We start from the raw sequence: 25,429 nt of genomic DNA, 5'->3' as shown, positions 1-25,429 counted from the left end.
CTGAATTTGATTTCAAACTCCTTACCACACATTTGGGCCCCTAGAATGCCAGGGCAGTATAACTACCCCACAAGTGACCCCATTTTGGAAAGAAGAGACCCCAAGGTATTCGCTGATGGGCATAGTGAGTTCATGGAAGTTTTTATTTTTTGTCACAAGTTTGTGGAATATGAGACTTTGTATGAAAAAAAAAAAAAAAAAAATCATCATTTTCCACTAACTTGTGACAAAAAATAAAAAATTCTAGGAACTCGCCATGCCCCTCACGGAATACCTTGGGGTGTCTTCTTTCCAAAATGGGGTCACTTGTGGGGTAGTTATACTGCCCTGGTATTCTAGGGGCCCAAATGTGTGGTAAGGAGTTTGAAATCAAATTCAGTAAAAAATGACCAGTGAAATCCGAAAGGTGCTCTTTGGAATATGGGCCCCTTTGCCCACCTAGGCTGCAAAAAAGTGTCACACATCTGGTATCCCCGTACTCAGGAGAAGTTGAGGAATGTGTTTTGGGGTGTCTTTTTACATATACCCATGCTGGGTGAGATAAATATCTTGGTCAAATGACAACTTTGTATAAAAAAATGGGAAAAGTTGTCTTTTGCCAAGATATTTCTCTCACCCAGCATGGGTATATATAAAATGACACCCCAAAACACATTCCCCACCTTCTCCTGAGTACGGAGATACCAGATGTGTGACACTTTTTTGCAGCCTAGGTGGGCAAAGGGGCCCATATTCCAAAGAGCACCTTTCGGATTTCACAGGTCATTTTTTACAGAATTTGATTTCAAACTCCTTACCACACATTTGGGCCCCTAGAATGCCAGGGCAGTATAACTACCCCACAAGTGACCCCATTTTGGAAAGAAGAGACCCCAAGGTATTCGCTGATGGGCATAGTGAGTTCATAGAACTTTTTATTTTTTGTCACAAGTTAGTGGAATATGAGACTTTGTAAGAAAAAATAAAATAAATAAAAAATCATCATTTTCCGCTAACTTGTGACAAAAAATAAAAAGTTCTATGAACTCACTATGCCCATCAGCGAATACCTTAGGGTGTGTACTTTCCGAAATGGGGTCATTTGTGGGGTGTTTGTACTGTCTGGGCATTGTAGAACCTCAGGAAACATGACAGGTGCTCAGAAAGTCAGAGCTGCTTCAAAAAGCGGAAATTCACATTTTTGTACCATAGTTTGTAAACGCTATAACTTTTACCCAAACCATTTTTTTTTTATCAAAGACATGTAGAACTATAAATTTAGAGCAAAATTTCTATATGGATGTCGTTTTTTTTTGCAAAATTTTACAACTGAAAGTGAAAAATGACATTTTTTTGCAAAAAAATCGTTAAATTTCGATTAATAACAAAAAAAGTAAAAATGTCAGCAGCAATGAAATACCACCAAATGAAAGCTCTATTAGTGAGAAGAAAAGGAGGTAAAATTCATTTGGGTGGTAAGTTGCATGACCGAGCAATAAACGGTGAAAGTAGTGTAGGTCAGAAGTGTAAAAAGTGGCCTGGTCTTTCAGGGTGTTTAAGCACTGGGGGCTGAGGTGGTTAAGAGATTTGCAGGTCCATTATTGTGTTGCAATTGTATGGCCAAATGTTTTTCAAATTATATTGTCATTAGAAATAAGTAAAGGATTCATAATGTAATAGAATTGCTAAAATAGACTAATATACAACAATATCAATTACGAATATGTGCAGTCAGTGTCTGCTGAGGGAATTGAGCTAAATGTTTTTTGGACAGATTTCCAGTAAATACTACAAAAAGTCAAAGAAATGCAACAAATATACAGATATGTTCACATACAATCCTTCAACTGACATTTATATTAGTGCAAGTAAAATCAACATCCATAGTACAGCATTTAATAATGCATGATAATAGGAAATGGATTTAGATGTGAGAATGTGGTTACTCCCAAAACGGAGAAACTTTGATTAGAAAAAAACATCTGCCCAGAAACCCTAACTGTCTAAACTGAACTCTTCCTATTGTCTGATCAGATTATGAACGAAAAATTGGATATTTACAATATATTTATAATTATAGTAAAAAGTCATGTTCCTAATGGTCCTGGTCAACAACAGCAAGGTCATGATTTCCAAGATTTTATGTCTTCTCAAACAAGTTATGAAATTTTATCCACTCTTTCCATCTTGATTATCAGTCAATTCCTCCGCCATACATGTGCCCCTGTCAACATCCATCGACCTCCTACATTTGACTTTTAGAAAGTAAAAAAATACTTCTGAAGAAAGTCCACTTTCAGACACTCTTTCTATCATTCCAAAACAGCAGTGTATATATGGAATTGAGGAAAATAGGGACTTTGCAACTTTTTGGACTTGCGCAAAATTTTGTGACTTTTAGCATTTTAGCTATGATTATCTGTGTCAAGGAGTTTCACTCCAGATTTATGACTGGGACGTTTTAAAAAGTTGCAAAAAAGACACAAACTCAATCCAATAGGGGGATGGAGTAGCAAAACTGAATTAGCATTTCTAGACAACATAGTTAAACAGACACCAAATTTAACAAACAATGTGTGACATTTGACATGCAAAGTTGGCCAGCACAGTCACAAGAAGAACTGACTTCATTGTTTGTGCTGTAGTAGTGAGCTCTCTCCACTGCAATGTAGACAGTGCTGCTCCAACACCAACGTTTGGTGACAGAGCTATATCGAACATCCATAGAAAAGTTTCAGAAAACCCCTTTAACATGATTATTTGTCACCATGCAGTTTTCTTATTATGGGCAACGTATCCACTGTTTAAAAAGGGAGATGTGCTGCTGAGAAACAAGCAACTTATGTTCTCATTCATGATCTGATGAACCGAAAAATTTGAGCTTGCTCGTTTAATGGGTGATTGGCCATACCTTCACATGGAGCAATGAACAGGAAAGAGTGTTGTTTGTTCCTGATCATTGGCCAATGTAAAATAGCCCTTAGCTAATTAAAGCAACCCCTTGGTTCAAGAAAAATAATTCACATTCAGGGAACTAGCAATATATGTACTTGTTACCTCCCTTTTATCTTTTCAGCTGCAGATCCGCCATTTCTCAGGCTCCTCCAAGATGGCCGCACCACTTCTCAATCTGTTTGATGCGCACTGACACTTCCTGCTACCCTCAGATCGGCCAGCACTGCTTTTATGAGAGGAGTCTTGGACTACCAAATGCACAGTGTACATCAGGTAGTCTGAGTAGCAGTGTGGCCAACTTGGATGGCCGAAGAGGAGCCCAGAAATAGATGAAAGGATGTAAAAGAGTTGATGGAAATTTATTTTTCTTCACTTTAACTCTGCAGTTTGAATGTAAATAAAAAATAATCCAGAATGGTTGGTCAGGTTCAGTTTGTCAAGCATTACAATTTCTTCAATCCCTTAAGGGTCATATCACACTAGCGGTTTTCTTTTCCGGTCTTGAGTTCCGTCACAGTTTATCCTAATGCATTATAAATGGAGAGCATTCCGTTCAGGATGCATCAGTTCAGTCCCTCTTACGTTTTTTGGCCGGAGAAAATACAGCAGCATGCTGCAGTTTTCTCTCCGGCCAAAAATCCTGAACACTTGCCGGATCCGGCATTCATTTCCATTAAAATGTATTAGTGCCTTAAGTTCATTAGTGCATTAAGTGTTCCAGAAAAACGGATCAAGTTTTCCGGTCTGCGCATGCGCAGACCTTTAAAAATGCGAGAAAAAAAAATCCCGGATCCGTTTTTCCGGATGACACCGGAGAGACGGATCCGGTATTTCAATGCATTTGTCAGATGGATCCGGATCCGTCTAACAAATGCCACCCGTTTGCGTCAGGATTGCCGGATCTGGCAGGCAGTTACAGCGACGGAACTGCCTGCCGGAATCCTCTGCCACAAGTGTGAAAGTACCCTAACACATTTGGACGTACATGTAAAAATTCTCACAGCCCTGGCGGAAAGTTAAATCTGTTCATTTTTTGTGTTCTCTTCCCTTTAATGTGGTTTTCAAAGGGAATGTTCACAAGGTTTCCGTTGTGGATTTCTCTCTCTCGAGATTTGTCTTACTTAATTGGTTCATTAAAACTGCTACCAGGCATCCTGTAATTAGTTTTTGTCTTTCAGTTACTTCCTGCCGCCAGTTCACTGTGTCAACCACATCAGAAAATATGCACAGCTCTGACTACAGCCGTGTATCACATATTTCACTGACCTGTGTTTCTGTAACCTGTCATCAGCAGAATCTGCAATAGCTAATTACTTCATCCATTATAAACGTGTAACAGGCCCACAGTGCAGCTTCTATGCATACACTCAATATGTCATGACTGTGCATATGATTCATATATTACCACACTCCCAGGATGGGAGTCCTGATGCAGTTTATTTGTCTGATGAACTAAGGCTTTCTCAACACTTTGCTTTGTGGACACGTATGATTCTAAGCATGCAGATGTGTTTCTCCATACAGTGCAGGTTTACAGGTCTCTGCAAAAAGTCAAAACCTAAGAAATTGGAAATGAAAATTCTCATTCGCCATCCTAAATTTTGTTTGGATGGTCTTGATGTTCTGCTTCCTCTTAGGTCAACTGTACTATAGTAATTCTCATTCGCCATCCTAAATTTTGTTTGGATGGTCTTGATGTTCTGCTTCCTCTTAGGTCAACTGTACTATAGTAATTCTGTAGACTAGTCTGACATGAGGTCTAAAAGTTCCTCCAAAGGACTTCACCCTTATTCAATCTAAAATATCCAAAACTAGTGAGTAGCCAAACACTCTAATCCCCCAATGTCAATGGAGACTTGGGATTTTCTTCATGTTGTACAGGTATAATTTTCTCAGGAAATGTGCTAGATTATGTCTTGACATACCTAGAACCTTAACTGTGCTACATTCTAAGCTCTTTTCTATGCTTCTTCTAGTTTTCAGTGTTGCTTTTAAAATACAATGCAAAATACACTCCCTCTTTTTATTAAATATTCTTTCTTCTATATTTTTAATAATTTTTATTTTTTTTTACTTTATTTTTCAGTGGCAATAAAATGCAGCAAAAATAAGTCTAACCCACAGGAAGCTGTGCAGATGTTGTCCTCAGCTCGTCTTAATCTACGTGGGCTGTCTTCAAAAGCAAAGGTTAGTCCTCATTTAAGTTTTTGCCAGCTTATAAAAGTTCCAGCAAGGAGTTCTCCAGTTGACGCCAACCACACAGTGCCACCAACACAATGACGATCATAAATCCGAAGTAGATTTGTTCAAATACTTCGATTTTAATGCTGTTTCCTTACAGCATTATCTGTATTGTCTCCGTGGAGCCAAAGTTCGTCTCGGCCGAAGTCGCATGAGACTTCGGTGAATTACTACTCTATTCATGTCTGCATCTTTAAAAGCAATTTTAAATAGCAATCCGAACTGGGCTTTGGTAGAGGCTGGTACTTCGATACCAAAGCCCACTTCGGATTGCTATTTTAAATAGTTTTTAAAGACACAGATATGAATACAGTAGTAATTCACCGAAGTTTCGCGTGACTTTCATGGAGCTAATACATTTTAATGCTGTACGGAAACGACATTAAAGTCAAGGTATTTGAATGTATCAACTTCAAATCTGTGATCCAAAGGTCGATTCACTCAAGCCTAACGATGTCCCATAAACAGTACCAGCCATGCATTGCAGCTCCCAGTGGTATCATCTGCACACTGCTGAGTGTTGCTCCTCTACTCTCTGATATGACTGGTACAGTCATGTGAGCAGCCAATTGGTGGTGTTATTATGTATCTTTAACCCTTTAGTCATCAGTCTTTTTTGTGCCTTAAAGGAAACCTGTCATCAACTTTATGCTGATCTCACTGAGGGCAGCATAAAATAGTGACAGAAATGCTGATCTCAGCGGTGTGTCACACATCAGCTAAAAGTAAGTAGTTGCTGAGAACCAGCATCATAATCATTACAGCCCAGGCCTTTAAAAGAGTCAAATCTACCTGAGAAGAGTCATGGTTATTCATAATCTCCTGCTCTCCCCGCCCATCTGCTGATGACTGGCAGTTCTCTGCTAGAGAGAAAGGGAGAAAACTAGGTAGAAGCCTGTCAGTCATCAGCAGGTGGGCAGGGAGAGCAGGAATTCATGAATAACCATGACTCTTCTCATGTGGCCGTGACTTTTCCAGGCCCAGTCTGCAATGATTGTGATGTTGGGTCTCTGTCTCTACTTTATTCTGTCGTTAGTATGGGCAGCATAAAGTTGATGACAGGTTCCCTTTAATGATCAAGCAATCTTTTTCATTTTTTCATTGTCGCCTTCCAAGACCTCTAACATTTTTATTTTTCCATCAAGTTAGCCCTATAGGGCTTGTTTTTGTAGGACTCTTGCAAAATAAAAAATAAAAATTTTTAAATGTTTTTTATCGCCATATCCCTAGCCCCATAACTCTTTATTTATCTTTCTATGGAGCTGTGTGAAGGCTTGATTTTTGCAAGATGACCTGGAGTTTTCATTGGTACCATTTTAAGGTCCAGATTTTGATCACTTTTTATTTTTTTTGGCAGAGAATAAGCAAAAAAACAGCAGTTCTGGTATTGTTTTTTTTTTATTTTGCAGCGTTCACCGTGTAGAAAAAAGTTGCATAAATTATGTAGTTACAGACACAGTTATACCAAATATGTGGAGTTCTTAATGTGGAGTTGCAATTTTTCCATTGAAAAGCACTGTTGTATTTTTTTTTTTAGCTTTTTTTTAGTTTAATAAAACTTTATATCTTATTTTTACCATAAGGGGACTTTGACAGACAATTTTCTGATTGCTTACATAGTAGACTGTACTACTTACTATATACTGTTACTGACATTGGTGCAGCCTGATAATCATACACTGCAAGCAGAACTTCATGTGAGAGCTGAGCTCTGGCTCATTGATGCATGGGAGACCAGTGCATTGCTTAGACTAGGGCAGCATAATGCCTAAGGCATGAAGCGCCGTAAAAAGGCATATTGGTGGTCATTAGTGTTGAGCGAACTTGTGGTTTCAAGTTCGGCGTACAAGGTTCGGGTTATCTAAGAATTCCGTTATGGATTCCGCTACCACAAACCATAACTTATGGTCCGTGGTAGCGTAATCCATAACAGAATTCTTAGATAACCCGAACCTTGTACGCCGAACTTGAAACCACAAATTCACTAAACACTAGTGGTCACTAATGGGTTAAAGACTTTTGCTGAGATTTCTGAGTCGTGCAGAAAGAGAGAACATAGCTGCCATCAAATTATGACAATCTAAACTCAGTGTACTTTCACATACATGTCTTTCTGAACAAGCATGTGTCCATATGGTTGGGTGCTCATGTTTCTATAGCCATAGGCTATATTAATTCTGTTTATACTATATACTATAGAGACATCTCCAGTGAATTGATATCTCTAGCAAAATAAATACTGCTAAGAGGGGATGATTGATCTATTTACAACAGACAATAATGTTGCAAAAGGAGAACTAATTGATAGACAAAGTGTTCTAAAAAATAAACAAAGTCAATGGAGCTTCCAGGAGATTTACTAGTAAGATTAGGATATCCCTTTGAGATTATAATTAGAGTTGAGCGGACACCTGGATGTTCGGGTTTCGCAGGTTCGGCCGAACTTGAAAAAAAAAAAACTTGACCCCGAACCCCATTGAAGTCAATAGGGACCCGAACTTTTGAGCACTAAAATGGCTGTAAAAATGTCATGGAAAGAGCTAGAGGGCTGCAAAATGTGCTTAAGAGCATGGCAAATGCTCTGCAAACAAATGTGGATAGGGAAATGAATAAAAAAAAACATAAAAGACCTTAAAAAAATAAAAATTAGGAATGATGTAGGAGGAAGAGTTTGAGGAGGCGGTGAATGGGTAGATGTGGCCATGTAGGCTCACGTGGCGGTCTAGGTGGAAGCGGCGGCGAAGGAGGAATAGGTAGCCAACACAGATGTGTGTTATTTTGCATTTTTACATAGGGGTATCCCCCAAAATATTGGGACATATAAAAAAAAAAAAAGGAATAAGTGCACTTGAGTACAAGGATGGATGGTTGAGGCTGTTAGAACTGTCTATTCTGCACAAGGTACAGACACGTCCTGAGGGATCCAAGCCTGGTTCATTTTAATGAACGTGAGCTTGTCCACGTTGGCTGTGGACAGGCGGCTGCGTCTGTCTGTAATGACGCCTCATGCCGTGCTAAATACACGTTCAGAGAGTACACTGGCTGCAGGGCAGGCCAGCACCTCCAAGGCATACAGGGCAAGCTCTGGCCATGTGGACAATTTGGAGACCCAGTTAATTGGGGCAGAACCATCAGTCAGTACGTGTAGGCGTGTGCACAAGTACTGTTCCACCATGTTGTTCAAATGCTGCCTTCTGCTAACACGCTCCATATCAGCAGTTGGGGCCGGTTGTTGCGGCGAGGTGACAAAGCTTTTCCACATGTCGGCCATGCTAACCCTGCCTTCTGAGGTGCTGGCGCTGACACAGCTGCATTGACGACCTCTTCCTCCTCCCCTGCCTTCGCCTTGTGCTTCCACTTGTCCCCCGGCGTCAGTCGGGAATGCTCTCAGAAGCGCTTCTACCAGCGTGTGCCTGTAGTCGCGCATCTTCCGATCACGCTCCAGTGAAGGAATTAAGGACGGCACATTGTCTTTGTAACTGGGATCCAGCAGGGTGGCAACCCAGTAGTCAGCACACGTTAAAATGTGGGCAACTCTGCTGTCATTGCGCAGGCACTGCAGCATGTAGTCGCTCATGTGTGCCAGGCTGCCCAGAGGTAAGGACAAGCTGTCCTGTGTGGGAGGCGTATCGTCTGCATCCTCCGTATCCCCCCAGCCACTCACCAGTGATGGGCCCGAGCTGCATTGGATGCCACCCCGCTGTGAACATGCGTCATCCCCATCCTCCTCCTCCTCATCATCCTCCTCCAGTAGTGGGCCCTGGCTGGCCAAATTTGTACCTGGCCTCTGCTGTTGCAAAAATCCTCTTTCTGAGCCACTTCTAACAGACTGGCCTGAAAGTGTTAGAGATGACCCCTCGTCCTGGGCCACATCCTCTTCCATCATCGCCCTAAGTGTTTTCTCAAGGAGACATGGAAGTGGTATTGTAACGCTGATAACGGCGTCATCGCCACTGGCCATGTAGGTGGAGTACTCGAAACAGCGCAACAGGGCACACAGGTCTCGCAGGTCTCGCATGGAGGCCCAGTCATTGGTGGTGAAGTGGTGCTGTTCCGCAGTGCGACTCACTCGTGCGTGCTGCAGCTGAAACTCCACTATGGCCTGCTGCTGCTCGCACAGTCTCTCCAGCATGTGCAAGGTGGAGTTCCACCTGGTGGGCACGTCGCATATGAGGCGGTGAGCGGGAAGGCCGAAGTTACGCTGTAGAGCAGACAGCCGAGCGGCGGCAGGATGAGAACGCCGGAAGCGCGCACAGACGGCCCACACTTTACGCAGCAGCTCTGACATGTCGGGGTAGTTGTGAATGAATTTCTGCACCACCAATTTCAGCACATGCACCAGGCAAGGGAAGTGCGTCAAACCGACTAGTCCCAGAGCTGCAACGAGATTTCTCCCATTATCGCACACCAGGCCGGGCTTGAGGCTCACTGGCAGCAACCACTCGTCGGTCTGTTGTTCTATACCCCGCCACAACTCCTGCGCGGTGTCGGGCCTGTACCCCAAACACATCAGTTTCAGAACGGCCTGCTGACGTTTACCCCTGGCTGTGCTGAAGTTGATGGTGAAGGTCTGTCGCTGACCGGATGAGGAGGTGGTAGAAGAGGAGGAGGAAGCCGAGTAGGAAGAGGAGGCAACAGGAGGCAAAGAATGATGCCCTGCGATCCTTGGCGACGGAAGGACATGCGCCAAACAGCTCTCCGCCTGGGGCCCAGCCGCCACTACATTTACCCAGTGTGCAGTTAGGGGGATATAGCGTCCCTGGCCGTGCTTACTGGTCCACGTATCTGTGGGTAGGTGGACCTTGCCACAGATGGCGTTGCGCAGTGCACACTTGATTTTATCCGATACTTGGTTGTGCAGGGAGGGCACGGCTCTCCTGGAGAAGTAGTGGCGGCTGGGAACGACGTACTGTGGGACAGCAAGCGACATGAGCTGTTTGAAGCTGTCGTCTCCACCAGCCTGAATGACAGCATTTCAAAGGCCAGTAGTTTAGAAATGCTGGCATTTAGGGCCAGGGATCGAGGGTGGCTAGATGGGAATTTACGCTTTCTCTAAAACGTTTGTGAGATGGAGAGCTGAACGCTTCCGTGTGACATGGTGGAGATGCTTGGTGATGGAGGTGGTGTTGTTGGTGGCACATCCTCTGTTTGCTGGGCGGCAGGTGCCAACAATCCTCCAGAGGTGGAGGAAGAGGCCGAGGCAGCAGCAGAAGAGGGAGCAGGAGGGGCCTGAGCCCTTTCTTGGTTTTGAAGGTGCTTACTCCACTGCAGCCCATGTCTCGCATGTAGATGCCTGGTCATGCAGGTTGTGCTAAGGTTCAGAACGTTAATGCCTCGCTTCAGGCTCTGATGGCACAGCGTGCAAACCACTCGGGTCTTGTCGTCAGCACATTGTGTGAAAAAGTGCCATGCCAGGGAACTCCTTGAAGCTGCCTTTGGTGAGCTCGGTACCTGGTGACGGTGGCCAGTAGCAGGCAAACTGTTTTGGCGACGGCTGCTCTGCTTTTGCACCCTGCTCCCGCTTTTGCTACGCTGTTGGCTCGGTCTCACCACTGCCTCTTCCTCCGAACTCTGAAAGTCAGTGGCACGACCTTCATTCCATGTGGGGTCTAGGACCTCATCATCCCCTGCATCGTCTTCCACCCAGTCTTCCTCTCTGACCTCCTTTTCGGTCTGCACACTGCAGAAAGACGCAGCAGTTGGCACCTGTGTTTCGTCATCATCAGAGACGTGCTGAAGTGGTATTCCCATGTCCTCATCAGGAAACATAAGTGGTTGTGCGTCAGTGCATTCTATGTCTTCCACCCCTGGGGAAGGGCTAGGTGGATGCCCTTGGGAAACCCTGGCAGCAGAGTCTTCAAACAGCATAAGAGACTGCTGCATGACTTGAGGCTCAGACAGGTTCCCCGATATGCATGGGGGTGATGTGACAGACTGATGGGCATGGGTTTCAGGCGCCACCTGTACGCTTTCTGCAGAAGACTGGGTGGAAGATAATGTGAACGTGCTTGATCCACTGTCAACCACCCAATTGACTAGCGCCTGTACTTGCTCAGGCCTTACCATCCTTAGAACGGCATTAGGCCCGACCAAATATCGTTGTAGATTCTGGCGGCTACTGGGACCCGAGGTAGTAGTTTCAGTAGGACGTGTAGCTGTGGCAGAACGGCCACATCCTCTCCCTGCACCAGAGGCTCCACCAACACCACCACCACGACCGCGTCCCTTATTAGATGTTTGCCTCATAGTTAGTGTTCACAAAGCAAAGTAAAAAGTGGTTAAGTCTGTTAAAAATAATTAACCGCCAATAAAAACCCCGATGTAGGGTATTGCACCAAAAAAATTTTTTTAACTCTATATGACAGCGGTATTTGTGGCCTAAATTTCACAGTAACTTATGCACGTCTAATCCCAGATGTGCAGTATATTAGAGGGTTTTTTCACCCCAGTAAGCACAAAGCCGTATTTGTGGCCTAAATGAGGACAGTCACTTATGCACGTCTAATCCCAGATGTGCAGTATATTAGAGGGTTTTTTCACCCCAGTAAGCAAAAAGATGTATTTCTGGCCTAAATGGGACCGTCACTTATGCACGTCTAATCCCAGATGTGCAGTATATTAGAGGGTTTTTTCACCCCAGTAAGCACAAAGACGTATTTCTGGCCTAAATGTGACAGTCACTTATGCACGTCTATTCCCAGATGTGCAGTATATTAGAGGGTTTTTTCACCCCAGTAAGCAAAAAGATGTATTTCTGGCCTAAATGTGACACTCCCTTATGCACGTCTAATCCCAGATGTGCAGTATATTAGAGGGTTTTTTCACCCCAGTAAGCACAAAGATGTATTTGTGGCCTAAATGTGACAGTCACTTATGCACGTCTAATCCCAGATGTGCAGTATATTAGAGGGTTTTTTCACCCCAGTAAGCAAAAAGATGTATTTCTGGCCTAAATGGGACAGTCACTTATGCACGTCTAATCCCAGATGTGCAGTATATTAGAGCAGTGTTTCCCAACCAGTGTGCCAAAGGCTGTCCGGGCATGCTGGAAGTTGTAGTTTTGCAACACCTGGATGCACACTGGTTGGGAAACACTGTATTAGAGGTATTTTTTCACCCCAGTAAGCAAAAAGATGTATTTCTGGCCTAAATGTGACACTCACTTATGTACGTCTAATCCTAGATGTGCACTATATGAAAAAAAGTTTTTTTTTAACCCCAGTAAGCAAAAAGCTGTATTTCTGGACTTGCAGACATTCAGATAGCCTGTGCTGGTGCACTATCCTTGCATAAAATGGCTGCCGATTATGTATTGATATTGACAAACTGAAGTAAAAAAAAGTTTGTTTTCAGCAGTAGTTGGCTCAGGGCAGGCTTAAAAAAATTGTGCACTGCACCCACAAAACACATTTGCTGTAGATCGCTGAGTAAAAATAGCAGTTCTTGATAAGATTTCTCCCTGATCTCTCCCTCACAGCAGCTGAAGCCTCTCCCTACACTAATCCAAGCAGAGTGACGGGCGGCGCTACGTGACTCCAGCTTAAATAGAGGCTGGGTCACATGCTGCATTTGGCCAATCACAGCCATGCCAATAGTAGGCATGGCTGTGATGGCCTTTTGGGGCAAGTAGTATGACGCTTGTTGATTGGCTGCTGTGCAGCCTTTCAAAAAGCGCCAAGAAAGCGCCGAACACCGAACCCGAACTTTTACGTAAATGTTCGGGTCCGGGTGCCGAAAAACCGAAAGTTCGGTACGAACCCGAACTTTACAGTTCGGGTTCGCTCAACTCTAATTATAATTCAAATACATAACAGATTAAAAATCTGTAGAAAAATAATAGATGTGATTTGAAAAGAGGACATACCTTCACTGTACATACACAGAATATATATACCACTATCTCAAACATTCAGAAAATTAAAAAGGAAAAAATAAAATAAAAACAAAAACACATATGAGCTTGGAATATTTTAATGTCACATTTAAGGCTTTTTTGAAACATTAACACAAATATTTTTCTTTATTACTTTTAAAGGTTACATTTTAGACAATAGGCCATAAACAGAATTAATATAGCCTATGGCTATTGAAACATGAGCATTTAAAATATTCTGGGCCAAAAAATGGGTCGTTTTTTCAAGAACATATGGTTGGGTGCTGCTTAGGAAAGAACTGCGTGCCTCAGGATGTGCACCCCTGTTCTTAGTGAGCAGTGACTAATGGGATGTATAGAAGTACTGTACATTACATTACATCACAGAATGTTGATCTACTTGGAACTGTGCGCTGCATTTGGTTAAGTGTCCCTGGTCGTAACAAAGTGAAAGTTTGATTAGCTGGTGTGGGTTAATGAGGTAGTGGCGCCTCTCCAAGTGACTGCTCTGTATGATTTTAGTATTACCCTGAACACCAACTAAACCCTCTAATTATAAGAGAAAACAGGAAATTCCATTCTGTTGACCATTCTCGGTCTTGTTTCCTAATTATGATCTTAAAAGCTGGGAGGTGCTCTTATAGGCAATGCAAAATTGCATGTTTTTTTTATCATGGTACTTGGTTTGCTTTTTAGAAACTTCACAATGTGTTCAGGTGATTTACTAATGATTGATTGTAGAGAAGCCTCTATAGACTCTGAAATATCGGCACTTGGGGAAAGAATGAGCTATTTTGGTTCATACTGAATTGTCAATTCATTTGCTTTCTAATTGGGGTAATTCCCCTATAGTGCCATTGTTTAGAAAAATGCTCCCAGTAATGCCCCCTATAGTGTGCTTCCCAAGTGGATAAGTAAAACAAATATCTAATACTCTTTTAAGTCCCTTTCCATGCCAGTGACTGCTGTACAGGACACAGTCTTCTTCTAGCATGCAGCCTGAGAGGCCTTTATCCCCACGCAGGTGGTCGCAATGACATCATCTCTTTGTGACGACTTTCCTGGATTTGCTGCCAAGAAGAGGTGGCACTGATATTTCAAGCATTAAGCCCATCATAAATATTAACAGAAAGTCCTTTTGATGATGCTGGAAATCAGCTGAACCAATAATGAGATTAGATACAATAAGCTGTCATGCCCTGGTTCTGCAGCTTCTGGGTGGCCATAGATTTCAATAGGCTTGCAGGACTAAATAGTCGAAGGACTAAAGCGGTGGCTCGATCTAGTTGTCCATCATGACAATCTACTTGTCATGATACAAAAAATTATTTTAAATCCAAAACATATTTCAATGCACCACCACGCTTCCTTAAGCAGGGAGGTGGCTGGCTTGCGTTCCAGCAGAGTTGAGCGTTCTATCAATACCCCTGGCTCTGTAACGGCTCTGTCACTTCTCCTCCCCCCGAGCCGGAGATGTGACAGAACCTTTAAGTGCTCCACCCACCCCTCCAGCTCTGTCATTTCTTCTTCCCTACGCTGTCACTACACCATGCCCCCCCCCCCCGCTCTGTCACCGCGGCTGCGTCACTGCTCGGTCACCGCTAGTGTTCGGGACCCGAACTTGACCTGAACTTGACCCCATTAAAGTCAATGGGGACCCGAACTTCACTTTATTATTTTCCGTTATAACATGGTTATAACGGAAAATAATACTATTAGCTTTTTCAGATCTAATTTTTCACGATCGTGAAAACTCAGATCCGATGGTATATTCTAACACAGAGGCGTTCCCATGGTGACGGGGACACTTGAAGTTAAAATATACCATCAGATTGGAGAAAACTCAGACTTGATGGTTTATTCTAAACCCGAGGCGTTCCCATGGTGATAGGGAGGCAACTCTGACAGGGCGCTGCCATTCGCAGCACCTGAGGGGTTATTTGCGCGGACGGCAGCTCCCTGTCAGAGATCGGGTGCTGGGAATGTTTCTACAATGTTTGCATTGGTGAGCAGTGCAGCATTGTAACTCACAGGTTTGTGCGGCGCGTTGCTTATGCTTATAGCAATGCGCCGCACAGACCTGTAAGTTAGAAGAAGAAAGAGCGCCGGGTGGCCACAGCGCATGTAAGTATAATGCTGCTGAGTAACTGACCATGGCAGACAGGACTTCAGTAGCGTCTTGGCTGCCATGGTAACCGATTGGAGCCCCAGCATTACACTGCTGGGACTCCGATCGGAACTGCCGCTGCCACCAATGATGGAGGGGGGAGGGCGCACTGCCCACCAAAGATTTTAATACTGGGAAGGGGGAGGGCGCACTGCCCACCTATGATTTTAATACCGGAAAGGGAGGGCACACGGCCCACTATTGCAAACATTGTAGAAACATTCCCGACACCCGACCTCTGACAGGGAGCTGTCGTCCGCGCAATTAACCCCTCAGGTGCCACAGAAGGCAGTTCCCTGTCAGAGGTGCGTCCCCATCACCATGGGAACACCTCGGGTTTAGAATATACCAAGGTGGATTTGATTAAAGGGAGTCTGTCATCAGCATTTCAGTTTGTAACCCTTCCCATAGCTTTCAAGCATGCTTATAGTTAATAAAAACGTTACCTTTTGCATCAATCCTGGACTTATAAAACCGTCAAAAAAACATCTTTGTAGCATATGCAAATGAGGGCTCGCAAGTGCCCAGGGGCACTCGTAGGTGCCCTGCTAGCTCAGCCTTTTCTTCGCTTCCCCCTGCCCCTTCCTTCCCTCCGCTCGCCCATCCTTTCCCTCTGACCGCCTATCTACTAACTTGTTGTTTCGCCGAGATCCCGCACCTGCGCACTCAGTCCGTCGGCCGGCGCATGCACACTGCGATGCCCATTCCTTGTACGGCATTACAGTAATTAATGCGCATGCGCCGATGGACCGCCTCATTTGTTGTGTTTTCGCGTCGTTAGCCGGCGCATGCGCAATAGTTACTGTGATGCCGTACAAGGAATGGGCATCGCAGTGCGCATGCGCTGGCCGACGGACTGAGTGCGCAGGTGCGGGATCTCGGCGAAACAACAAGTTAGTAGATAGGCGGTCAGAGGGAAAGGATGGGCGGGCGGAGGGAAGGAAGGGGCAGGGGGAAGCGAAAAAAAGGCTGAGCTAGCAGGGCACCTACAAGCGTAACGCCGCCCCATGGCACTTGCGAGCCCTCATTTGCATATGCTACAAAGATGTTTTTTGACAGTTTTATAAGTCCAGGATTGATGCTAAAGGTAATGTTTTTATTAACTGTAAGCATGCTTGAAAGCTATGGGAAGGGTTACAAAGTGAAATGCTGATGACAGACTCCCTTTAAATCAAATCCACCCTGGTATATTCTAAACCCGAGGTGTTCCCATGGTGATGGGGACGCACCTCTGACAGGGCGCTGCCATCTGCGGCACCTGAGGGGTTAATTACGCGGACGGCAGCTCCCTGTCAGAGGTCGGGTGCCGGGAATGTTTCTACAATGTTTGCAATAGTGGGCCGTGTGCCCTCCCTCCCCGGTATTAAAGTCATAGGTGGGCAGTGGGCAGTGCGCCCTCCCCCTCTCCCCTTCCCAGTATTAAAATCATTGGTGGGCAGTGCGCCCTCCCCCCTCCATCATTGGTGGCAGCGGCAGTTCCGATCGGAGTCCCAGCAGTGTAATGACATTGTGAATGGATTAATGGAATTTATTTACCAAAAAAATTAAACAGATACAGCCTTATTCTACATAATTAAAAAACGTATCTTTATTTCATGATGGAATAACCTTTGGATGGTAATATATTTTCCTCAAAAAGCATTTAAAAAAAAAAAAAATCAGATTTAAAAAAAAAAAAAATCATAGATTTTTATCCACCCTGGAATATACCATCGGATCGGAGTTTTCTCCAATCTGAAGGTATATTTTAACTTCAAGCGTCCCCATCACCATGGGAACACCTCTTCACGCCCACCTCGTCGCCGATGCACTGCTCTGGTAAACAAAGCCATCTCAGCCCTGCTACTTGCCCACAGCAGGGCTAAGCTACTGAACAAACTACCTGCCCGGCGCCCGGAACAGCATGTCCCGGGCGTCTGGGGATAAGATTTCCACACCCCTGGCTTGGCCTTTGGCTATGATCTTAAAGTGTAACTGCCGTTTCATTTTTTATTCCCTAATGGTATAGTACAGTGATGGGCGAACTGCGGCTCTCCAGCTGTTGTAAAACTACAAATCCCATCATGCCCTGCTGTAGGCTGATAGCTGTAGGCAGACTGGGCATACTGGGAGTTGTAGTTTTACAACAGCTGGAGAGCCGCAGTTTGCCCATCCCTGGTATAGTACACCCTGCTGTATAAGTGCTTTTGTGCTTTAAAATTTGATAATTTTCAGTGTTACCTGCTAGTAACTCCCACAAATGCATGTTACTATCCTATTCAGCAGCTCTCATCTCAGCGTTGCCATGTGCAGTCCGTCTTCTCAGTATTATAACAAGAGACGGATGAGCTCTGGGAGGATGAGCTCAGCCCTGACAGCCTGGAGCTGGGCTGAGGCAGAAAGTGGAGGGGGGAGGGCTGCTTTAGATGGTGATATCTTCTCAATGGTAGCAGCTAGAAATACGCAACTGGTCTTGTTTAACAGTCCAGGCTTTCATACAAGACCAGAATGATAGTTCTAGTCCAAGCAACAGAGGAGAAATCACTGTTAGAAATAGAGTCGGGAATAATCACGGGTAAAATCTGCTTTTACTTTCACTTTCAGCTTCTTTCACAGCATCCCGATTTCTATCATTGATATCTTCCTCTGTACTGAACAGATTGATGTCATTCTGGTATTGTCAGAAAGCTTGGAATGTCAGCTTTCAGATAATACCAAGTCCATACCAGAGATATAAGAAGCTAAAGGAGCTCCCCCATCCCCCCCTCCCTGTCAGTCTGGAAGAGAATGAGGGACAGCTGGCTATTAAGAGGTTAAAAGAAATGCTTAATGATTTAATGTAATTGCAGGGCTTGTCTCTGGTTAGCTGTATGTGAGGATACACACTGCTCTGGGTACTGTGGGAAGTTATCTGCAATCTGATTTGTCCTGCTAGTTCATGTGAGGAGAGTAAGTGCTTATGGGAAGTGAGGGAAATACAGGATGGCCTCAAGGAAGGGCAAAGATCATCACAGGAAGTGCAGCAGAGGCCATCTTAGGAAGTTGCTAAAATAGAGGCACAGAGAAATATGGTTGCTGAGGGCTGAATACAGACATCAGAAAGGTAAAATTAGCTGATAAATGCAGCTTCATGAATATCTTCCCTCCAGCATCACATATGTTAGGAATTTCATTTTTGGTAGTGAAATGGCAGTTACACTTTAAAACCCTTGAGAATCAAAGTTGATGGAAATAACTTAGTGTGGTATACAGTAAATGAGGGATATATTTCTGCAGTTGTTTAGAACCAAAAAAGGAGTTTGGGAACAGTTAGTGATTATACATTGAGTACCTTGCACCTATACTCTTCTGTATCAGTTTTACCTGGAAATATATAATTACATCAGCAAAGGACTTATTATCAAGGGTGGTTTATGTCTGTCTTTGTTTTTCTCCATAACAAGGGAAGGAAGACATCCACAGCAGTCAGGCTACTTAGAGCCAGACGTTACTTCCTAAATGAGTTTGTCTTCAGCTAAAATAAAACTTTAGTGAAGACTTTCATGTTCCTCATAATGATAGACACACTTCCTCTTTTGAATATGATACCAGGAATATCTTGTGACATACTATTTCTTGACTTTATTGTTAATAAGTTGTCGCACAATAGTTGTCACCTTCTTAAAAGGAAGCTCTGGTTTGGAGCTACTGTTGTATTAGTCAGTCTGGACCATTGCCCCTAATCTTGAATTGTTAGTCGGTTACTTCTCTCTTGCAATATTGTCTCCTTCTAGCTGGTTTGCAAAGAAGAAGACTTTTGATTTTGAACACCTAAAACAAGGAGACCATGATGTGATAGGTTGCGCTGTATGTCCCTATAAGGACATAAGTTTAAAGGGGTTCTCCAGCCGATAGTTTTTAATAACCTGCCGAACAAAGATTTTTTTAGATACTTCATACCCATCCCTCACTGCGTGATGCCGCTGTCTCCCCTGCACTTGCGCGGGCTGCAAGCTTTTCCGCCTAGGTCCCAGCCAGATGTGGCCAGTAAATATCAGCTGAACAAGAAAAGAATCACTGACATCCGGTCAGGACCTTGTGAGTGAAATGCACAATGACATGCCAGGATACAGCACCAGTGCTGTATCCAGGCATGTTACCCCTTTCCTTTGTAAACAAACAAAGAACCGGACAATCGCCTAAGACAGGGACCAGCAACCTTCGGCACTCCAGCTGCTGTGAAGCTACAACTCCCAGCATGCAAACATCCTCAGCTACTCTTCTAACTCCCATAGTATTCTGGGAGTTGTAGCTTCTGAGGTTGCTGATCCCTGGCATAAGGGAATGGCATATAACATGTTTTTTTTTCTATTTTAGACTAGAGTTGAGTGGACACCTGGATGTTCGGGTTCGACGGGTTCGGCCTAAATTCACAATAAAGTTCAAGTTCGGGGCCCGAACTTGACTCAGAACCCTATTGAAGTCAATGGGGACCCGAACTTTTGAGCACTAAAATAGCTCTAAAAAAGTAATGGAAATGGCAAGAAAATGAGGTTAAGAGCATGGCAAGTGCTCTGCGAACAAATGTGGATAGGGAAATGACTTAAAATAACATAAAATATGTAAAAATAGAAAATAATACTCTCGATCTAGGAGGAAGAGGTCGATATGGAGTAGGAGGTTGAGGAGGCGGTGGATGTGGCAGTGTAGGTGGAAATGGCAGAGGAGGAGGTAGCCAACACTGGTTTTTTGTTTACATTTTTTTTGTTTAAATTAGGGTACACCCCAAAACATTGGGAATTATAACCTGTGATAACCCCCTACAACCGTGCTAAACAAACGTTCAGATAATACACTGGCTGCAGGGCAGGCCAGAACCTCCAAGGGGTAAAGGGCAAGCTCAGGCCATGTGCCCAATTTGGAGACCCAGAAGTTGAAGGGGGCAGACCCATCAGTCAGTACATGTAGCCGTGTGCACACATACTGCTCAACCATGTTGCACGTCCCCGTGACGTCCACGATTCAATTGGATATCTTCTCTATCAACTTTCAATGTTCTTTTCTGCGCCTACCATGGTAATCACGGATAGCGGGGAATAAGGGTTCCACGCTGGAGAGGTAGCGTGAGAAAGGGATAACACATCCAAGGGAGGTCAATGGCTGAAATGTGATCGATCGGAAATGTGGGACAAGTTGTTAAAGCGGAAGGATCGAATGAAAGGAGGGGGCGCTTGTCAATTAAAGACCAATTTTAGAAATTTAAGTCCCTGTCCCCTATGCAGAGCAGGGGTTTTTCATCGGCAAAAATGTGTTAATGTCACCCACCAATGGAACAGACGATTTTTTAAAATTTTGGTCCCTGTCAACTATGCAGAGCAGGGGTTTATTCACAGCAAAACTGGGTTTATGTCACCCACCAATTGAACAGACGATTTTGCAAAAATTAGGTCCCTGTCACCTATGCAGAGCAGGGGTTTGTATACGGCAAAATTGGTAAAATGTCACCTGACAATGTAACAGACGATTTTTTGAAATTTAGGTCCCTGTCACCTATGCAGAGCAGGGGTTTATTCACAGCAAAAATGGGTTAATGTCACCCACCAATGGAACAGACGATTTTTAAAAATTTCGGTCCCTGTCAACTATGCAGAGCAGGGGTTTATTCACGGCAAAACTGGGTTCATGTCACCCACCAATTAAATAGACGATTTTGCAAAAATTAGGTCCCTGTCACCTATGCAGAGCAGGGGTTTGTATACGGCAAAAAATTGTAAAATGTCACCCAAGAATGTAATAGACGCTTTTGCACCCTGCTCCCTCTTTTGCTGTGCTGGTGCCTCTGTGCAACCACCGCCTCTTCCTCCGAACTAGACAGGTCACTTGCATGACCTTGATTCCATGTGGGGTCTAGTACCTCATCATCCTCCACATCATCTTCCACCCACTCTTTACCCCTCCTTGTCGTTCTGCAGACTGAAGAAAGCCGCAGCAGTTGGTACCTGTGTTTCGTCATCATCCGAGACATGCTGCGGTGGTCCTCCCATGTACTCATCCTGTAACATAAGTGGTTGGGCATCGGTGCACTCAATCTCTTCCACTTCTGGGGCAGGGCTATGTGGATGGGAAACCCTGCTAGCAGAGTCATCAAAAAGCAGAAGAGACTGACTTGGCTGTCTCAGACTGCTTGGCTGATTTGCAAGGGGGGGAGGTGAAAGACTGATGTCCATGGGCTGCAGGTGCCAACTCTGATCTTTCAGCAGGAGACTGGGTGGGAGACAATGTAAAGGAACTCAAGGCACTGTCAGCCACCCAATCTACTATCGCCTGTACTTGTTCTGGACTCACCATTTGTAGAGCCGCATTCAGCCCTACCAAATAACGCTGAAGGTTCTGTCGCCTACTCGCACCTGAGGAAGGTGTTTCACTTGTGCGTGTAGCTGGCACAGATCAACCACGTCCTCTCCCTGCAACAGGAGCTCCACCAGCAGCACTACGACCGGGGCCATGTCACTTATGGGGGGGGGGAATGCCCCTGCGTCTTATGGGGCGAATGCTGCCATTTTACATCGCAGTCTGCAATGCTGCAGCATCACAGACTGCGATATATCAGCGGGGAGGGAGGAGGGGCTGGACTCCGGGAACTTACACCGGGCCCCGCTGCTCACAGCAGTATTTCTAAACCGTAATTCTTAACCTCTTAATAACTTTAACTGAAGTTGCCCTCTACCCTGTATCAGCACTTACTAACGAGCATCCAGAGCAGGCAGAGCATCTGGCAGCATTACGTCACTCACTGACGTCGCGCGCCTGCTCCTCCCACTTTATGAATGAAGCAGGCGGAGCAGACGCATGACGTCAGTGAGCGATGTTATGCTGCCAGCCGCTCTGCCTGCTCCGGATGCTCGTTAGTAAGTGCTGATACAGGGGAGAGCACAATTTTAGTTAAAGTTATTAAGAGGTTAATATTTACGGTTTAGAAATACTGCTGTGAGCGAGCCTGGTGTATTGGGGGACAATGTTATGGGGGGGAATCTGTGGATGACACATATATAGCATTGTCATCCACAGATCTCCCCCATAACAGTGTCATCCACAGATCCTCCACCCCATAATAGTGCCATCCACAGATGCCCCTCCCCATAAAAAAGTGCCATCCACAGACCCACCATAACAGTGCCATCGACAGATCCCCCTATAACAGTGCGTCATCCACAGATCCCCCATAATAGTGTCATGCACAGACCACCATTAGTTCAAAAGCACACCTTTTGGTTAAAAATATTTATTTTCTTATTTTTCTCCTCAAAAACTTAGGTGCGTCTTTTAGGGCGAAAAATACGGTACTTCACAGTCACAAAAAATGTTAATTTGTCAACCAACAATGTAACTGCAGTATTGGCTGGTTGTATTTGACTGTGACAAATGCAGCAAAGGACCCAGATGTAGGGTCTTGCACAAAATGGGTATTTTTTTAAACCCAGAATGTAACTGCAGTATTTAAAGTTTCTATTTGACTGTTACAAATGCAACAAAGGCCGTAAATGTATTATCTTGCCCAAAATGGGTGTTTTTTTTAATACCAGAATATAACAGCAGTATCTAACGCTTGTATTGGACTGTCAGAAATGCAGCAAAGGCCGCAAATGTATTATCTTGCCCAAAATGGGTGTTTTTTTTAATACCAGAATATAACAGTAGTATATAACGCTTGTATTTGACTGTGACAAATGCAGCAAAGGCCCCAGATGTAGGGTCTTGCAAAAAATGGCAGTTTTTTAAAACCCTGAATATAGCTGCAGTATTTAAAGCTTGTATTTGACTGTCACAAATTCAGCAAAGGACCCAAAATGTATTATCTTGCAAAAAATGGGTGTTTGTTTTTTTAAACCCTGAATATAACTGCAGTATTTAAACCTTGTATTTGACTGTCACAAATGCACATATGCTGTGCTGGTGCACTGAACTTGCACAAAATGGCCGCCGATGCCCACCTAACTAACAGATGGATAAAAGTTCTTTTTCTGTGTCACTGGGCCCAGGGCAGGGTAGAAAAATGGTGCACTACACCCACAAAACAAAATCGCTGTAGATCGCAGAGTTAACAAGCACTTCTGATAACCGATTCTTTCCTATTCTCTCCCTCACAGCAGCAGCATCCTATCCCTACACTAGTAAGAGCAGAGTGACGTGCAGCGCTATGTGACTCCAGCTTATATAGAGGCTGGGTCACATGCTGCATTGGCCAATCACAGCCATGCCATTAGTAGGCATGGCTGTGATGGCTTCTAAGGGCACAAGAGTTAAACGCTTGTTGATTGGCTGCTCTGCAGCCTTTCAAAAAGCACCATTAAATCGCCGAACAACGAACTCAAACCTTTACAGTTCGGGTTCGCTCAACCCTATTTTAGACTATTGTAGAGGTTATCTAGGATTTTTTATAATCTCACACAATCCTTTCAACAAAAACACTACAAGACACAGTAGGGATTCTTTGGAGGAATCTGTCACCTTTGATGACAAGAATGGCACAGCAGGCAGCGATACTCTTGCCATCAAGAAACACCAACATTCTAAGTCAGTGGAGTCCATTGAGCACCATTTGGATCTGTCATATGTAAGATCTGACAAACAGAAAATGTGAATAGAGCCTGAATTATTTAGAACATAAGTCTTGTATGTCATGAAGTTTCACTGCAGTGAACCTTCATGGTCTAGTTATGGATGACAGGAGATATTATATCAGTAGAGGTTACAAGTTCAACAATCATCCATTAACAGTTCTTGGACTGTGATCTTAGATTGGACTGCTCATAAGCACTGCACTTATACTTGCCAATCTTGTGCCAGTTTTACAGTGCTCACATGTCATGCCCATGCAAGCTACAAGTTTTGGTCCAGTCTAGAACATTTATCATTTGGTATGAAATACCTTTAAACTACACAAATTAATTTCTATAACATAGATTGTCCTTTTGCCATGATGGAGACTATGTCATTATGATTATTATTAGTTTTATTATTATTATAGTTTTATTATTATAAAGACTTAGAAGTCATATGTCTGCATTGACCTCTAAATCCTGACTTTTTTTAATTATCTTTCCAATTTCTTACTAGCAACTTTTCACAGATGTGGCAACTGGTGAAGTATCTTCAGAATTAGCAGATGACGTGAAAGCGATGGACGGTCTTATCACAGAGATGCAAGAGAGCAGCAATCAGCTGCGGAATCAATACTGAGCGAGATTCAGGACAAGGAAACCTATTGTAGAATAAATGTTTTCTTTATAAGAACCTTGGTATTTCTGCTTCTTATTCTCACACTGGTCTGTAATCTGCTTGAGAGTCATGTGTTTGGCCTATATGTAATAGTTTTGGACACCCTGGAATGACTACAATTTTATTATTTATAAGGCACTTATTTGGGATTAGTTTTACATGAGTGCATCAAGTAATTGGCTGAGGTCCACCGAAAGAAACTGCTGATAGCTGGGAAAGCTTTGAATGTCCTTTCTATGTCACAGGAAAAGATACGATTTCGAATTTAGTTTAAAGCACCAGAATGTTTTCTATCATTATAGCATTATTGTACACTGCTCAAAAAAATAAAGGGAACACTTAAACAACACAATGTAACTCCAAATCAATCACACTTCTGTGAAATCAAACTGTCCACTTAGGAAGCAACACCGAGTGACAATCAATTTCACATGCTGTTGTGCAAATGGGATAGACAACAGGTGAAAATTATAGGCAATTAGCAAGACACCCCCAATAAAGGAGTGGTTTTGCAGGTGGTGAACACAGACCACTTCTCAGTTCCTATGCTTCCTGGCTGATGTTTTGGTCACTTTTAAATGCTGGCGGTGCTTTCACTCTAGTGGTAGCATGAGACGGAGTCTACAACCCACACAAGTGGCTCAGGTAGTGCAGCTTATCCAGGATGGCACATCAATGCAAACTGTGGCAAGAAGGTTTGCTGTGTCTGTCAGCGTAGTGTCCAGAGCATGGAGGCGCTACCAGGAGACAGGCCAGTACATCAGGAGACGTGGAGGAGGCCGTAGGAGAGCAACAACCCAGCAGCAAGACCGCTACCTCCGGAGGAGGAGCACTGCCAGAGCCCTGCAAAATGACCTCCAGCAGGCCACAAATGTGCATGTGTCTGCTCAAACGGTCAGAAACAGACTCCATGAGGGTGATATGAGGGCCCGACGTCCACAGGTGGGGGTTGTGCTTACAGCCCAACACCGTGCAGG

The 25,429-nt window shown here is 44.0% G+C and overlaps 1 protein-coding gene across 1 annotated transcript in view; it reads left to right on the top strand.

Moving 5' to 3' along the window:
• Nucleotides 1–24,467, top strand: part of TTC27 (tetratricopeptide repeat domain 27) — a 411,030-nt gene extending 386,563 nt beyond the window's left edge. The window contains exons 20-21 of the mRNA XM_040429555.1: nt 5,021–5,121; nt 24,291–24,467. Coding sequence (XP_040285489.1) covers nt 5,021–5,121; nt 24,291–24,413 — 224 coding nt within the window. The 3' untranslated portion in view covers nt 24,414–24,467. The remainder of the gene's footprint in view (nt 1–5,020; nt 5,122–24,290) is intronic.
• Nucleotides 24,468–25,429: the final 962 nt, after the last annotated feature.

Source organism: Bufo bufo, chromosome 4 (assembly GCF_905171765.1).
Source record: "Bufo bufo chromosome 4, aBufBuf1.1, whole genome shotgun sequence".
NCBI lineage: Eukaryota > Metazoa > Chordata > Amphibia > Anura > Bufonidae > Bufo > Bufo bufo.
This window is presented reverse-complemented; position numbering and strand designations above follow the sequence as displayed.